Source organism: Brachyistius frenatus, unplaced genomic scaffold, assembly GCF_029030835.1.
Source record: "Brachyistius frenatus isolate BFR_SWC_R1_liver_20210118 unplaced genomic scaffold, ASM2903083v1 Contig_30, whole genome shotgun sequence".
Taxonomy (NCBI): Eukaryota; Metazoa; Chordata; class Actinopteri; family Embiotocidae; genus Brachyistius; species Brachyistius frenatus.
Window position 1 is genome coordinate 126018 of NW_027210629.1, and position 16823 is coordinate 142840.

A 16823-nucleotide genomic window follows, 5' to 3' on the forward strand; every position below is an offset into this window, starting at 1 on the left:
CATCGATGTGGCAAACATTTCTTTGTTTATTATTTGTAAATAATGTGTTTTTATTACATGAAAATTGGCATCACCAAAATGTCAAAAGTTAATTTGTTTTTCCAAAAGCAGTGAGTCCTTTTAAATGTAGGCTGTTTCTGTCAATATGAACAAAATATTAAAAGACTTCTGAACACTAAAGTATCAGAGTTCCTTGACGTGTAAAGACATGTTCAAGTGGCCCCACTCCCTCAAAGGTTTTTCCAGAATGTCACTGAAGTTTGTTACAAATCTAAACCTACCAATATAATACAAATTTTAATATTACAAAAGGAAACAAAATTCACTCTATTAAAGTGGAGAAAAAAAAATCACATGGGTTGCTTGAGTTTCTTCTTTTTGGGCTTGACCATTTGTGGTAGTTGGATTTTGAAGGCAGTCCTAAAAAGAAAACAATGAAATGAAATTGTATTACATAATGTCAGATGTACTGCCAATGCTGCTCAGCGTCAAGATTTAACTCTTAAAAAAGAAAAGAAAAACTCACTCGCATGTTGTACAAATGGGGCTGAAGTTGCAGAATACTAAAAAAACAACAACAAAAAAAGATAAGAGAGTGCCACCATAAAAACATTTGCAGCCTTTTCCAGTCATATATAAAGATAGTTGTCATGCATTTGTTTCTTTCACTGGAAGTCACACTCACTTGACAGACAGACTGAGCACACATAACCAATTTCAATGAGGTTTCGATGGCAGAAACACGCAGCTCTGTAGTCCACGTGTGCAGGTGGCGGCAGCACCAGCTGCGAACGCTGCTCCGAGTCAGGCAGGAACACCCACTGTTCAGAAAACACCACCATCCACACAAAACAACTGTCTTTGCATTTTAAAGGAGATAAAGCTGTTCTCAGAAATGTGTCACCTGTACTGCACTCTCACCAAAAGATACTGTGCCAGGGCAACTTTCTGTGGTATCTTCAGGTACAATCCTCCGGTAATATCACAAGCCTAAAAAATAGGCTTAAAGTAAACCAAAAAACTGGGTATATGCTATATACACTGGCATACACTGATGATATTGATATACTATATTTTCAACACTAAGATTGTCCTAACAAAGCAATGAAAACATACCTGCTGCAGGAGACCCGAGTCTGAGTCTAACACACAGGCATCTATCAGGATGCTCTGTTATGAAACACAGAAATATTGTGATTTTTAAAAAATCTATTAAATAAATATACTTACTTATGGGAAACAAGTAGTAAAACACAAGTGAGGTCTTTTGACTTTACCTGCTTTTGGGCAGCAAAAATCACGTTCATGAAGTTCATGTACTGGAGGGCGCAGTCCTCGGCTGCTTTTATCACCTGTCCAGAACAGAGAATACAGAGGCTGCATTCAAAGTCAGGTGAAGAAAACTCAAATACTCGTGATGTTAGACCACTTGGGGCTTACCAATATTCTTGATTTAATCTCTTGTCCAACTAAAAAAGGATAAGAAAAACATGTTAGGTTTCTAAAAGAAAACAGAAATTCAATGAAGGGCTTTATTAAGTTTATATTAATAAAGGATTACCTTCCAGCTCTTTTGAAACCCTATGAATATCTGGATATTAATGGTTTAAGGAAAATTTGGAAAAGAGTTCAGCTGCCAGTCATTACTTCATTAAGTGAAAAAAAGATGACAAACAATCGGTAGTCATTACTTGTAAACTAGACCAGCAAAGTAATCGCCAAGCAAACAGTGAACAGATTGAAACACCACCTATACCCTTCAGCACAAACAGTATGAGCATGCTGTGAACACACTGAGCACAACATTTTTCAACAACAACAACACATGCCTTTACCTGCACTTACACTTCTTTATTTCATAGGCTCCTTATACCTTCAGTGCAGTGATTCATTAATGTTATGTTTGACTTTTTCTTAGCTAATAGATGATACAACTGCAAACAGTTTTTCATTGAAAGGATACAGCAAAGCGCTTTGGCGAGAGATCCAGCCAACAAAGTATCAGTTGAATTTCCCCTCACCTCAGCTGTAACCACAAAAGTAAGTCACAAGGTACATTTTAAGGTGTCACCAACTTTGTATGGCTTCACTAAACACTGGAAAATAGAGCTATAAAGACAATGCAGTGATAGCAAAGACAGTAACCAGCTGTTTTGCTTTAAATCAACCTGCTGTATGTATTTCATCTTAATTTCACCTTCACAAAATCAGACTTGTACTTACTTTTTGACATGACATTCCTGATCTCTTCAACGATAAGGTTATTGGCGACAGATAGGAGTTCATATTTTCCATCCCCACTGGAGGATGCATCCTCCCCATCCCCGTTTCTCCAGTTCTTACTGGGATACAGGAAGTGGCTAAAAGAAAGTAAGTGGGAGACAAATGCATATAAGCATTGACGGCACTTCAGTCCTGGAAAGTAAAACTGGTGGCGGACATGTACCACTGAAACACTGTGAAAATATTCCATTACAAGTAAAAATTCTGCTTTTAAAATGTTACTAAGATTGAACAAGTATGGGCAAAAACAGCACTTAAAAGTACCAAAAGTGTGATTACTGCTTTTGCAGAAAAATGGCCTGTAAGTAATAAATAATTGCATTTATGTGACTTCGGTAGAAACTAATACTGATGCACTAAAAGGTTACCTACACTGATGTGTAAATAGCATTTTACTATTGTAGTGAGTCATGGTGGAGTTAGTTATAAATAACTTAAACACTATTAGGTTTGTTTACGGTCATACTTCAACTACATTTTGCTGCCAATACTTAACGGTTTTGATGTCGGATTTTTTTCACGCAGGACTTTTACTTGTAATAGGGTATTTTTATATTGCTGTATTGGTGCTATTTTACTTAAAGTGAAGGATCTAAATACTTCCTCCGTCACCGGTTTTGAATGGCGTGTGTCATCCCTGGACATTTTTAAGATAATAAATTATACTTTAAATGTCCTTACTGTTTTTCCCCACTGTAGACGGTTCTGTAAAGTTACCTGTCTTGACAGTGGCTGGCGATGACAGCCAGCCTGTTTGTCCTGGTCATGGCCATGTGGGAGTTTCCCATCACCATGACTGCGTCCAGACACTTGGAAAGGGTGAACTGGGCACACGCAAGAGGACAGTGGGTGCAGTTTGGCATCAGCCACGTTTAAAACAACACAGTCAGAATAATATCCCACATAATGGTAATACCTCTGGCCCACGTTGAGCTTGCTGTCCCCACCATATCGGGTTTACATCCACGACGATGACCAGCAGGTTGATTTCCTCCTCTGCAGAACATTTTGAAGCAATTTCAGTATCGCACAGCTCAAAATTCCCTCCCACAAAAATCTTCAAGTGTATAAAATAAACACATGCAAACTTCAAAAATAACACATGGCACAAAATCAGCAAAAGGCGAAAAAAAAAAAAAAACTTACCTGATGCCATCACGAGAAGATACGTGTTTCAGACTGGAGCTTTATCTTCTGTTAGCTTCCATCTTTGATCTGAAAGTTTACACGGCGTCCACAGAATCGGGAGCGTTTTAAAGTCTGGATATTCTGACCATGAATAATTTAGTAAAAACTAAACATTTAGGAAAATATAGCCACTCTCTTCTGTTACACACCACACCGATGACGTCTGTGTGCGTCATCAGAATGCGACCGTCTACATCTCCTTCTACTTCTAATCATTGAGCTTCTCATGAGACCGTTTAGCGCACTGCTGCCACCCAGCGCCTATCAATGCTCTGGCCTAAGTTCACTTATTTTGTTTTTATTTGTTATATTTTTGCGTAAGTTCACTTTATAGCCACTGCACACCCACACCCATTTAGATCAGGTGACGCATTCAAATCTTTTACGGAACCAGAAGTAGCAACACAACAATGTAAACAATTTATGAGTTTATGAACTAGGAAACAAAATATTCAGATCTTTCAACAACAAAATCAGAGTGTGTGAGAGCAGGAGTCAAAACACCAAACAGTCTGTCCAGACAGAACAAAAGTTTCTCACCAGGCACAACTGAAGTAGCTTGAAATCCACATTGAAACAACATCCTTTAACAGCTGTCCAATATTGTATAATATTGTCCAATAACTGTCCTGAAACATTTTAGGACATCTTTTGACAGGTTTTCATCCTTTTCCCTAGACTGACTCATTTCTATCTTATTAGCTTTTAGGATCACAAACACATAATAACATCTTCTTCTTCCTTTTTTTTTTTTCCATCTTTATTTCAGTTATTATTTAAAAACACAAAGATTCTTGAAAGGAATGTTTCCCAGTACAAGACAAACCGTGCTTCCTGAATTGTCCCTGAAGCATCGGGGGGTAATTTTGGTTGTATAATCAAAGAGTCCTTGTGCATCTGTCTAGTTCCTGGGTTTGGGTTTTGGCTGGGCTTGGAGTGAGACAGTCCTGTATCTCTCTGTCTGGTAGGCGTCTGACTCGATGGCCTTGCTGGAGTTGTTCAGCGTCACATACACATCCCCGTTGATCTCAGTGACCTTATGAATCCTCTGTTTGACACCCTTGGAGCGCCAGTGAGTCATCAGGGGTTTGGCTGTGGGATCGACCACTGCTTGGTAAAGCCCCTCCCCTTCTGCTAGTGTGATTTTGTACTTGTGCCACGGACACACGATGCACAGACTCCCATTAAACACCTAATGGGGAAACAGCATGACGGTGGTAGGAGAAAAAGGACATAATAATAGCAGCTGGAAAGATAGTGTTACAAAAAAAACACACTATTAATCAACTATTTCATAGATAGGTTTAAGTATTAGAAATGTACATGACTCTTTACAGGGATTGTGTGTCAAATAGTGCCTGATATGTTTTTATGAAACTTATTCCAATATTCAGACAAAACTCACCTCTATGTCTCCATACTGTAACGCACCACCTGCATCTGTCAGTGAAATAACAAGTGTCATTACACACAGCAGTGTTTCAAACATGTACATTATGTCGACCCACACAGTCTGAGCTTACGGTAGCAGCGCATGTCCATCGCATGAAGCTGCCCCTGGTGGTGCAGGACCAGCACCTCTCTGCATCCATTCACCAGCTTGGTCACACGCCCAGCCTTCACAATGTCCTCCCTCTTTCCAAAGAAGTGGCAGGCGGACGGCGGGGGAGACGAGGAAGAGGAGGAAGTCTCAGTCGTCTCCTCGGAGGAGAACATTCGGAGCACTTCTTACAGCAGATTTCCTGGTGTTGAATAAGATTATATTTTTTTAAAGTAATGTTTACCTTTTGACCTGACAGGAGAGTAAACTGCTGGTTTATGCAGACCTCGTAGACTTAATTCACACTACTGTCAAGACCCATAACATACATTGTGTTTGTCCATGTGTGCTCATTTCCAGCAACTTCCTCATTCCACGTGGCTTTTTAAAAATTGAATCTACAATACAACATTAACTAAGAGAAGGAATAGATTCAAATACAATCAAAACATATACAGTAAGGTATTTGCTATGTGTGAATTTTTCACTCCCAACTGATCATCATTTTATCTTTGTGTCTGGTCCAGACACAGGGGGAAACACATTATGATTTATTAATGGCGGATAATTCCTCTTTAATTAGGCACTTACTCATTAATTCTCAATCTAAATATTACAATAACCCACCTTTTATGTCGTCGAGTCGCATCTGTGACTCCGATTGTCACCTCTTAAGTTCCGTAGCTGGTTGCCATGGCAGCATTTCTCACGGGATCTTCCAAATGCCAACTGGAGATGCTAATTAGGCCACATGTCCGGGGTGAGACATGTGATTTATCCAGCTAAAATTATACACATGAATGCGATTATTTATCAATCTCAAACAGCCCTGCTAAATCATTTGGACATTAACTAAGAGAAGGAATAGATTCAAATACAATCAAAACATAATTATGGACACCATAGAAGTGTAAAGAAAGCCACGGGTCTGCTGTGTTTGAGGAAGAGCCATTGTTATGTGTTACATCCAAAGTTGTCCCCAGAGAAACACGGAACGGATTTGCCTTCTACCCCCAGTGTGGCTCCACCTACTTGACTGGAGTGTGGATTAGTATATGGGGAGGAAAGGAAATTAAAAAAAAAAAAAAAAAACTAAATTCTCCCCATTATTCCTCTTACTCTAAAATAATAAACAAGAAGACTGAGTAGCTTATATGAGGTTTTTCCAAGCAAACTTGTCTTCATCCTTGTTCTGATAATAATTCCCTTCTTTGTTGCAACCTATCAATCAATAGGCTACATGTTTGACAGTTATGGTCCATTACAGAGTCCAGTAGGGTGCTTGCCTATTGCATAATAACCATCTCTTCCTTTGGGCCACCGCGACGTACTCGTCTAACACCGACGTGTTTCTGAATAATGTAAAGATGTCTTTCTGTGGCCCCAATGTTGAAAAATATTATATTGCAAACAGACTATGTGCAAAGTTTACACAAAGTATTCATGCATTCACCACTACATAGACAATACATATAGTTTATAACGCAGCCTGCCAATATGGGCATACTGTATGATGGATTAGGCCGATATGAAGGATAAAATTGGATTTCTTGAAAAAAAAAAAAACATGGCTTGTAGATAATCAAATTCAAATAAATCTGTTACACGTGCAATTATGGAAATTATCTATCAATTTAGCACAACATCAGGGGCTAAACCAAATTGCCAATTTACAATGGTATTTAATCATAATGTTCGGATCAAATCAACACCATGCTCCATACAATATAGCTAGATTGTTTAAATGAACCCGGGTGATATCAATAACAATCTCTGTGACATCATTAATAAACCCAGCATTGGTCTTCTCAGCTCTCCGTGCTGCTGTAGAGCCAACGGGGGTAAACGTCTTAATGGTTTAGTCTGAGAAGGCTTTTTGTCTTAATGCTGGTGAGCATTAAGCCCTCTGACGGATTATCCCCCTGTTTCATGCTGAACTGGGCGTAATTTGACCGGTTGTCCTCCTTAAATTGTGCATCTACGTCCGATAACATTTCTCCCTCTCAGAAAAACCTGCCCGACCAGGAGCCGGTACCCGTATCCTCTCACGTGCTTCTTCAACCGTCTTCGTCGTCATGGAGACCCAAGCTGTGTACGGAAATAGTGACGCCACTCAAGCTATCAACTTTGTGAAAGATTTGTCAGTTGAACTTGCTCGAGTCATTTTCTGCTGCTAAAAAAAAAAAAAAAAAAAAAAGTCAGGAGGGGGTCTGGTAAGTTTTCTGCAGATTTTTTTGTGAAAAACGTATTGTTCTTACAGTTAGCCAATTTGTACATGAAACTATTTGCAAGCTAAGCACAGTTTTTGTCAATATCAAAAAAAGCATGACAACTTTTCCTTTATTTTTGGGGTGTGGTTTGGTTCTAACAACACTTAGACAGGTGTCAACGTCACACTTCCTTTTTACTTTATGCTATGCAGACATAAATATAAATTGCTGAGGCAGCGCATGAAATCCCAACATTACATTACTGTAAGGACTTTGGCTCTGCCTTGAGGAAATAGGGACCCGTAACTCTGTTGCTCTGTCGTGATGTGAAGCAGTATTTCATTAGCACAGGTATGAAAAACACTTTTAACTTGTGTATGCACATAAAGCGGATTTCACTCATGCCGTATGGCAGGGCTATTGCAGCTGCTGGCAAACCTGCTGTAGAAGCCAACAGTTGCTTGACCATGCCTGCTATATTTATCATATTTACTACTATACAGAAATGTGTGACGGCTGCACAGTGCTGCCCTGGCTGCATCCTGACCTCGTGTCAGATTTCACCATCGTACCACCGTCCCATGCTTTGCTTACCGCCACGACAGAGCAGGGTGGTAGTAATGACACGGCGACTAACTCGTGAGCATTATTATCTGATAGACATCACAGGGGGAGGTAAAACAGCAGCAACACACTGTTTTGGAAAAAGTTTTGTGTCTGCAGTTCGTAGTTGTTTTGAGTGATTTTCTGTGTAAGTTTAGACTTTAATCACAGAATTACTCTAGTTGTGCTCTGATTTCTTTTGCAGGTCTTTGCTTTTTGTGACCAACTGACAGTGACTAAAGTGACATGTCTGCTTTATCCAGAGTTGGTTGAGTAAAGTAACCAACTTTAAGGGAGGACATGACTCTTTGCCTGTATGAGTGTCTGAGAGCAGTTGAGCTACATCGTCACTATGCAAGGTAAGCACACTCAATGGACATCTAAACTCACACTCACTCTGTATTCTCTTATAAGATTATTTGTCCGCCTCTTTCCTGTCCTTCAGGTTCATCTCAGCGGGTGTTTGTCGTGCAGCCCACCTTTTAACGCTGAGCATGGAGGCCTACCCCCTCCTGGGAATCTGTACTATGGTGGACAGGACTCGGCTCTTCCATCTGGTCCAGCTGGTCAAAACTCTTGACCTGGAGAGCCTTGGATATGACGATGGTGACGATTATGATGTTGATGGAGGGGATGAACACCATGCTGTAGAGGATAGTAGCTTTAGTCATGATGTCTGTGGAAATCCTGATGAAGATGTCAGTGCTGACGAGGATGAAAATGGAGCTGCTTTGAGTAGGCTTAATGAAACCACTTTTACCAAACCATCGTGCGTTCGCAGACGTCTTGATTTCAGTAATGAAACCATTGATCATCATCAGAGGCTTTTTTCTTGTCCTGTAGACACTGCTCATGTTTATGCAAATTTGAATAGAAATGATGAGTCAGTCCAGGGAAATGGATCAGGCAAACCTGTGCAGCTTGATAGTAGGAGTGCCATGGTATGTGGTTGCCAGGGGAACAAGAAGTACAAGCCGTGTTTTCGTAGTTACCTTTCTGATCGTTATAAAGTAGAAAACATCAAGCCAGAGATCACAGGAGGGATTTCTCTGTACAACTCTGACACCATATTGTCATCAAAGTGTGTATCCTTTCCCAAACCCAGTCCTGCAACAGTGGCATCAGGGACATTTAACAACAAACCATTTGGATGCAAAAACAGAAAAGGAATCTCTAGGAAGCAAAATCTCTGTACTGATATGGGCAGTAATGGGGGTATTGGACGCATGGTTAAGCAGACACCTGTTTATGAAGCAAAGAGAGAAGCTGGCTACAACTACGGACTACCACTGAGTTCTCCTCCTGCTCCAAACAAAAAGTGAGTGTCAGTGGTTTGTATCGTCCTCACTGCTAGCTTCCTATCTGCAAATGTCATATATCTCGGGGATGACCACAGTAAGTTATTCACATTTATTGAACATAAAATGCATTTAAAAAATATATATAAAGTATTCAAAAGCCACAATACTTACATTGAAGAAATAGTTTTTAAATAATTTACATGCTCTTTATGACTGTCTTTTTTAGATGAGGACGTTTACATAAAATTTTCATATGAGTATTGTTTCCTTTGGACATGATCGTCTTAATTGTGGCCGTGATTTATGTGTGTGTGTGTACCAGAAAAGCAGGGGAGCAGCGGATTAGTGTGTGTGTGAGGAAAAGACCTCTGACGCATACAGAGCACAAAAGAAGGGAGGCAGATGTTGTGACTACTCCGGGTGGGGAGTGTGTGATTGTCCATGAAAGCAAAGAAGCTGTGGATCTCACACAATACATACTACAGGTAGATGTTTTAAATGGAGGAGAAAATGACAAATCATTGTATTGTTACTCAGGTGGATGCTGAAGGTCACCTTGTAAAATCATTAGGCTTCTTTTTGTTTATTTCTGACTTTGCCCCTTGCTTTTTTGTCCCCACAGCACAGGTTCTACTTTGACCATGTCTTTGGGGAGGAGAGCTCCAATGAGGAGGTGTATCAAAGAACAGCATATCCTCTGGTGCAGCACATGCTCAATGGGTATGTTAGCATTGATGTGATGGTATTTGTGGAGGTATATATTTTGTCACCATACCATCTTTTCAGTCCAAATGATTCAGTTTTAGAGTTTGAAGCACATGTTTTGCTACTCTGTGCTTCCCATACGTTTATATTTGTGTTGTGTGTGTCCACAGAGGTAAGGCCACCTGCTTTGCATATGGCCAAACAGGTGCAGGGAAGACTCACACCATGCTGGGTTCATCTCCCGGGAGACCAGGGTTGTATGCTCTGGCAGTTCGGGACATTTTTGCTCACCTGTCCACTGCACACACATACTCATCCCTGCTGGTGTATGTCAGTTTCTTTGAGATCTACTGTGGTCAGCTGTATGACCTCTTGGACCACAGGAAAAGGTTTGTGTTTGTGTCTTGTTAGGGTTGTGTTAGAAGAGCGTACGAATTTGTGAGGTGGAGCTTGCACACTAAAGAAGGAGACGAAGATGACCAGATAGCAAATGATTAAAAAAAAAAAAAAAACCCTGATGAATCTGGTTTCAAGTATTGAAATATTTGTCATTAATTCATCAGTTGTACATTAGTGTGACAATAGGCCTGTTTATATCCTGAATTTGATCAAATATGTGGATCATTTGTGTTTCTATAACATTATCATACAAGAAGCAGTTTGTCCTTTCTACTTCATATTTGGAGTTTTAGTTAAACCTTAATTTTCTTTCTTTCTTGCTTCTGAAGGCTATTTGCCAGGGAGGATGGACAGAAAGTGGTTCACATTTCAGGACTGCGGGATGTCAGAGTGGACTCTGTGAGCTCGCTGCTTGAGGTTCGTCCCTTCTTTAAAAACTGCACCATGTCCATGCTATGTTGTCCAGAGCTGGGGTTCTGATTAGCACCCAAACCATTTGAACACAATAAGACAAAGACTTTGATTCTAAAATGAGAGCTCTACCATTAAAACAAAGAGAAAAATAGTATGGTTGACAATCTAAATAGCTAAATTCATAATAAAGGCAAAATCCCTCTTTTTTTTAATATTCAGTAGGACAGTGCCGGGAGAGGGGTATGACATGCAGCTATGATCGAATCATAGATGTAGCTGCTGTGTGGATGCATCTTAACCATTCCCCCCCGCCAAATTTCCTGGCACTATGATTGAATGAGAGCTTGTCTTGCATATCTGACTTAAGTTTGTTTTTGTATTTTAAGTCCAAATCATCATCTCTTTCTAGCACCTCAAGTCATCTGATTGTGTACTAACATCCTCACCAATACACCAGCAGACCTTAAATACTTACATATCGCCAACGAGAGTAATTCTAGGAATTTTATAAGTTTGAAGTAGTGACTACCACAATCTATTTGACAATTTTATTTTAGATATCAATCTCTTGCCTTTCTCTTCTTTCTCTTCCTTCTCCTGAATTTTTTTTGTTGCTTTTACAAAGGTGATTTCTCAGGGTACAGAAGAGCGCACACAGGGGATGAGTGGCGTGAATCCACTTTCCTCTCGTTCCCATGCCTTGCTTCAGATTCAGCTGAGAGATCCAAACCAGCGCACTGTAGGCAGGTGAGTTACAACGGATGTGGTTTTTTTAAATTAATTTTAGGCTTATGGTGTACACACTTCGTGACAGCTATGTTTTTTTCTCCCGGAAGCGATACTAGAGTTATTGGAGTAAAATGACTGAAATAAGAAGTGGGTGTGTTTGTGTGTAGGATGTGGTTTGTGGATCTGGCAGGAAGTGAGAGGGCCTCAGACGCCAAAGAACCAGACAGGCAGAGTCGTATGGAGGGAGCTGAGATTAACCAGAGTCTGTTGGCTGTAAGTTATACAGACACTTTCATATACACTTATGAGATCCCCTAAAGTCAAAGATATTTGTGAAAGTATGGTCTTTCCCATTGACAGTTTGTTTGTGTTTTTCTCAGCTTAAAGAGTGTATCCGGTCCCTTGATAAAGAGCAAGCGCATACACCTTTCAGACAAAGCAAACTTACTCAGGTAGTAAGACCCGTGTAACTAATGATACAAGTTTGCATTAATATCCTGGCCAATTTTCTTGTTTCATCAACGACACCCCTGTGTTTTCATATTGAATGACTTCATTCTCATTCTAGGTTTTGAAAGACTCGTTTGTTGGTGACTCAATGACATGCATGATTGCCAATATTTCACCTGGTCACACGGCAACAGAACACACACTTAATACACTGAGATATGCCAATCGGTAAGTGTTTTGTGAGTGTTGTGAGAAGGTATAATGGGAGGAGGTTATATATTTGATTTGTTGCTTGAAATATTTATTGAATATCAGTTCAGAGCCCTCATTCCTCCTATTTAATACAATATGATTTAGGGATTTTTTTTTTTTTTTTTTTTTTTTTGCTCCCATTTCATGATGTCCGGGGTTATGGTGGCATTAATCCCTGTCCACTATTTGAGATTTTATGTATACTTCATTTTGTAAAGGGTGAAGGAGTTGAAGGGACAAAGCGGACCAAGAGGACGAAGAAGAGGCAAGACAGTGCCCTCTACCAAGCATAGCCTGACCAACAACAGCAGAAGCAGGAGTGTTGGCACCCGAGGGAAAAGTCCCCCTAAAAGACCAAAGTTAGAGAGACAAAGTGAGACTTTTGGTCCCACCACTCCTACCAACAGGTCACCCATAGGGGGGGCAATTCTCTGCTCGACACCAAAGAACAGCAAATGTGGAGAGGAAACCAACGCAAGGGACAGAAAAGGGATTGGACTTGAACATGTTACACCTGTTAGAGGTTGGCTGAGGATGGGTAATAAGAGACATGGGAGTAATGAAGCAGGTGAAAGGGAAGGCAAGAGCATAGAAAATGAAACTGATGGAAGTCCTGGCTTTCACTCCGTGAGTGAGCAAAGCGTCAGAGCAGGACTGTTGTTGGGACAACCAGTAGACCAGCAGCTTCACTTGTGGGAATCGCAAAAACATGGAGTAGCTAATGAGGGTAATTCATCTTTTACCGTAAGGGAACCTGGATTCTACCACATGGAAAAAGATAACCCACAGCGCATTTTGAAAGAGGAGAGAACGGAGGAGAGACAATGGATAGAATTACGCAGACAAGTGGAAACCAGGAGAGACAAGAGTAGTGAAGTAGAAAGGGAAAGAGATTTCCAAAAGGCCGATGAAAGGAATAAGGAGAGGGAGAGGCATCTGAAAAGTTATCATGAACAGCTGCAGCAGTTTATCCCTTCATCGAGTTCTTCATCTTTCCATCTCTCCTCAACTTCTACATGTCCATCTTTATCCACCTCTACTCAGGATTCTCTCTCTTCTTCTGTTTCTCCATCATCTCTTCAACACTCCTCTCGCCTATCAGCTTCTGCCCATATGTATCACAGTTTGGTAGATGTTTTAGATGCATGCAAAGCCAGGGTTGAGATCAGGGCTGATGGTAATAGAGGAAAGCAGCCTCATCCCAGTGGTGAGATTCACTTACAAACTGAATCCTCTGTAGTCTACAGTGATAACACGGATACGAGTGGTGACTGTGGTTGTGTTGGTGAAGACTGGAGGGTGTCTTTGGAAAGGACAGAGGCAAGATTTGAACAAGAAAGGGCTGAAAGTGAGAGGAGGTCGGTGGATGCGACGGGTGAAGCAAGCGTCAGGAGAGACGATAGCCGGCCGACTGGGATGGAAGCGGGGGAGAGGAGATGGGCTTGGATGGCAGCAAAGGAGACAGAGCCAGCAAATAGGATGACAAGGGCAATTCCAGCAAATGTAGAGGCACAGTTGTCTTACAGCTGTGATTCAAAAAACAGAAGGGAATTATCTGTGGAAGGACTAGATGCCTCAGATAGCGCAGCTGATGGAGTGTGGAGTGCTGAGCAGGGAGGAGCAGCTGATGGTTTAGCGTCTGCCCACAGCAACAGTCTCTTCAGCTACCCTTCTTTTGATTCAGCGCTTCTGAAAGCTCCTGCTGAGCGACCCCTCTCGCCAACCTGCAAACGAACCAAAGCATTCCTGACTACAGACAAACTTGGCAATGTCTCTCTTGAATTGAAACATGTTAAATGTAATGCCAACATTCTGCCTCTACCATTGAAAAATACCTCTGAGACACTGCCATCAAACAGCCATACAGGGAAGAAACTATTGTCTGCTGCTGTTAATGCCAGTGGAAGACAACTGTCACATGCTCAGTCCACTACATTACCTCTCACAACTTCCATCACACAGATTGGATTTAAAGTACCCGTTGAACCCCTCAAGAAACTACCTGAAAATCCACCTTACACTCAGGTACACAGCCATTCAGACATTAAAGCTAAAATGTCACCTTTACCTCAAGATGAGACTTCAGCAGATTCTCATAGCAACATCATGGACCCACTCAGCATCTCCCTCCTTCAAGTGGACCAACAAGCTGCCACAGCCTCGTTCCTCCAAGGGGAAAACAGCAACACCTCACTCTGTCCGCTTGAGAAAGACAGATGGGAAGAGAGAAAAGTGTGTCTCACATGTGCAGAGATGGTGGGGAAAGTTTTAGAGGATGAAGATGTAGAACTTCGCCTGTCTTGTTTGGAGCTGCCACAAGCAAAGACCCACCAGCCCACCACCTCTGATACTATGAGAGCTACTAATCACAGCGTTCATCCAGGAAGGAACAAACTTCATATTCCTGAGGTTATGCAAGGCTCTCTACAGGACCAAGAGGACAGTCATAAACCCAAAACTAAACCAGCTGTTGGCAACAAGGCCTCGGCATCTTCACCAAAACCCTCTACATGTGCTTCTGTGCAAACCTCCATCATGTCACCCTCTGTGCAGCACCATGGCCACACTAGTTCACCCAGTTTGCGTAATCTAATGACAAATGCCACAGAAATCCTAAAGGAATACGCACACGATGAGAACAAAACACGTTCACGTTCCATTGCAAGAGCACAGTCAGAAAACGTCCCGGGCCCGTTGAATGCAGTGCCAAGCCGATGTTACGCAGTACACTGGAACCATTCCAGCGACTCGAAAATGCCACCCCCCAAAAAAAATCCTGCAGAGTCAAATGGTCAGGAAAGCATTAGTGATGACCAAATTCTACCCACAATCCATCTGTTTACCCTGAACGACTTGGACCATGCTAAGTGAGTACCAGAATACTCACTATTTTTGTAAAATACCAATCCAAAATAAGTGCTGTTGAAAAATCTGGTTCCCAAATGATAATAGTACTAATTTGTTGTAAGAATAATGGAGTAATCATAAACTACAGGGTATTGGTTTGAGTAAAATATATATATTTTTTTCTAACCCTATAAACCAATCTAACTTTAGGTGGTGCATTGTCGAGGCCCATTGGGAGCAGCTAAAAGAGATGGAAGCTTTATGCGATAAGGAGGGAAAGCTTCTGTGTCAGCAACCTGATATGGTCAGAATGAATCCCAACCAAAGTTGTTTGTTTATTTCAGTCCTCTACCTTTCTTTTTGTAAATCATGCATTTCAAAGTGATAACACATTCTTGTCTGTCTGTTTTATAGATATTTGGGGATTATGTCCACAAGCTTGAGGAGATCATGGAGAGAAAGGCTTGGTGTGTACACAGCATGAGAGCTCAGCTCCAGCAATATCTGAGGCACCTTCAGTCTAACCCCCCCCAAGAAGATAAGCATGATCCAGTTACTTGAATTAAATAAGTTAAGTAGCAGGAGTATGTGCATTTTTTTTTTTTACATAGAACAAATTGTAGTCATGGCAAGCTATTGGTGCGTAATATGTTATCACTGACAACACAAACAGTATGACTCTGCTACAGTAATATTACACGTTTTTTCATGTTAAAGTGACCTTTATGAGTTCATTAGGCTCTGGACAAATATCACTTGGTGTGGATGACATTAAGAGATATGTATACAAGTAACTTTAATGTGTTTTCCCATGAGAATAATATATATAGAAGAATCAAACAGGTAACATATGTCCATGTTTATGCATTCTGATAATAGTTAGGTTTGTTTGTTTTTTGTGTTCTGATTACATACTGATTCAGATGCTCACTGTGCATTTTAAAAGTCAAACATGATTAGTTCTTTGGATCCTAATTTAATTCATTAAGTTCATCTATGTATATATTACTAAGAAACTTAAATGTTTTAGAAATGAAGTTATTTCTTGTATGTCAAAGTTATGTCCAGTTTGATGTGATAAGTTTCTCCTATAGTTTCTGATGAATAATTTTTTCATCAGCTTAAGTCTGGCTTGGTCTTTAAAAGCTACTAGTCTTGAGTTCTTCTTGTGAAAAAAGTTACAGAAATGATCACATTGTCACTTTGAGATATTGCCTTGGTATTTAACTTAATTAAGAGTTTCAATTTTCCTGTTTGAGTCATAATTTTTAGTTTCATCCATGGTCTAATGCTATCAAAGACCAGCCCAGCCTGTTAGTTATTCTGTCTAACTGTGTGCTTCGCTAAATCTCTGACTTGTGAATGAGGATACGCAGAACAAAAGATGCAACTAATATTTTGAGAAACTATTCTTTAACTCAGGTTGTGAGATATGTTTACTAAGCAAATGGAAACCTTTTCAAGTAGTAAATTGTGAAGACTGTAAGATTAGTTTTTTCTTGTGATAAGATATTGTGATATTTGTAAGGTAATTTTCAGTTTTCAACGGCGTTATTGAGGCTCCTTGGTTTCTGAAACAGAAGTTTAACTGTTAAAGAGTGAATAAAATTTTGTAGATAACATTGTTGTATGTGTTGTCAAATATTAATATTAAAAGCATGTGATTTGATGATAATTTTAGGACGGTGCAAACAGAGTGCAACCCCCCCCTCAAATGTGTTCTTTTTACTCTAAGAAATGTACACATCTAGCTATATATATATATATATAAGTTAAAGCTTAAAGTAGGCCAACATACAATTAGTCTACCTAAACACAGTGCGAATACCAGAGGATTACTGTACCATTAAATAAAAGATTGAGATGTTTCCTTTAAACCCCTCTATAAACAAAGAGTGAAGC

The 16823-nt window shown here is 40.3% G+C and overlaps 3 protein-coding genes across 3 annotated transcripts; 1 reads left to right on the top strand and 2 right to left on the bottom strand.

Moving 5' to 3' along the window:
- Positions 1 to 2: 2 nt before the first annotated feature.
- gtf2h3 (general transcription factor IIH, polypeptide 3) lies at positions 3 to 3643 on the bottom strand. The gene is made up of 13 exons (XM_069699383.1): positions 3430 to 3643; positions 3200 to 3279; positions 3001 to 3107; positions 2224 to 2360; positions 1964 to 2026; positions 1562 to 1591; positions 1441 to 1469; positions 1278 to 1352; positions 1117 to 1170; positions 922 to 990; positions 686 to 821; positions 527 to 563; positions 3 to 420 (listed from the first exon to the last, which is right to left on the bottom strand). The coding sequence occupies exons 1-13, from the start codon at positions 3437 to 3439 to the stop codon at positions 351 to 353; spliced, it is 897 nt and encodes a 298-aa protein (XP_069555484.1). The 5' UTR covers positions 3440 to 3643; the 3' UTR covers positions 3 to 350.
- Positions 3644 to 3884: 241 nt separating this feature from the next.
- LOC138621361 (Rieske domain-containing protein) lies at positions 3885 to 5956 on the bottom strand. Its single transcript, XM_069699349.1, has 4 exons — positions 5639 to 5956; positions 4995 to 5213; positions 4877 to 4911; positions 3885 to 4663 (listed from the first exon to the last, which is right to left on the bottom strand). The coding sequence occupies exons 2-4, from the start codon at positions 5185 to 5187 to the stop codon at positions 4373 to 4375; spliced, it is 519 nt and encodes a 172-aa protein (XP_069555450.1). The 5' UTR covers positions 5188 to 5213; positions 5639 to 5956; the 3' UTR covers positions 3885 to 4372.
- Positions 5957 to 7879: 1923 nt separating this feature from the next.
- LOC138621387 (kinesin-like protein KIF24) lies at positions 7880 to 16541 on the top strand. The gene is made up of 14 exons (XM_069699386.1): positions 7880 to 7896; positions 8030 to 8183; positions 8270 to 9142; positions 9448 to 9610; positions 9748 to 9845; positions 10001 to 10219; positions 10559 to 10646; positions 11269 to 11390; positions 11540 to 11645; positions 11753 to 11824; positions 11941 to 12050; positions 12293 to 14941; positions 15132 to 15225; positions 15336 to 16541. Exons 2-14 carry the CDS (start codon positions 8125 to 8127, stop codon positions 15480 to 15482), a joined length of 4800 nt encoding a protein of 1599 aa, XP_069555487.1. The 5' UTR covers positions 7880 to 7896; positions 8030 to 8124; the 3' UTR covers positions 15483 to 16541.
- Positions 16542 to 16823: the final 282 nt, after the last annotated feature.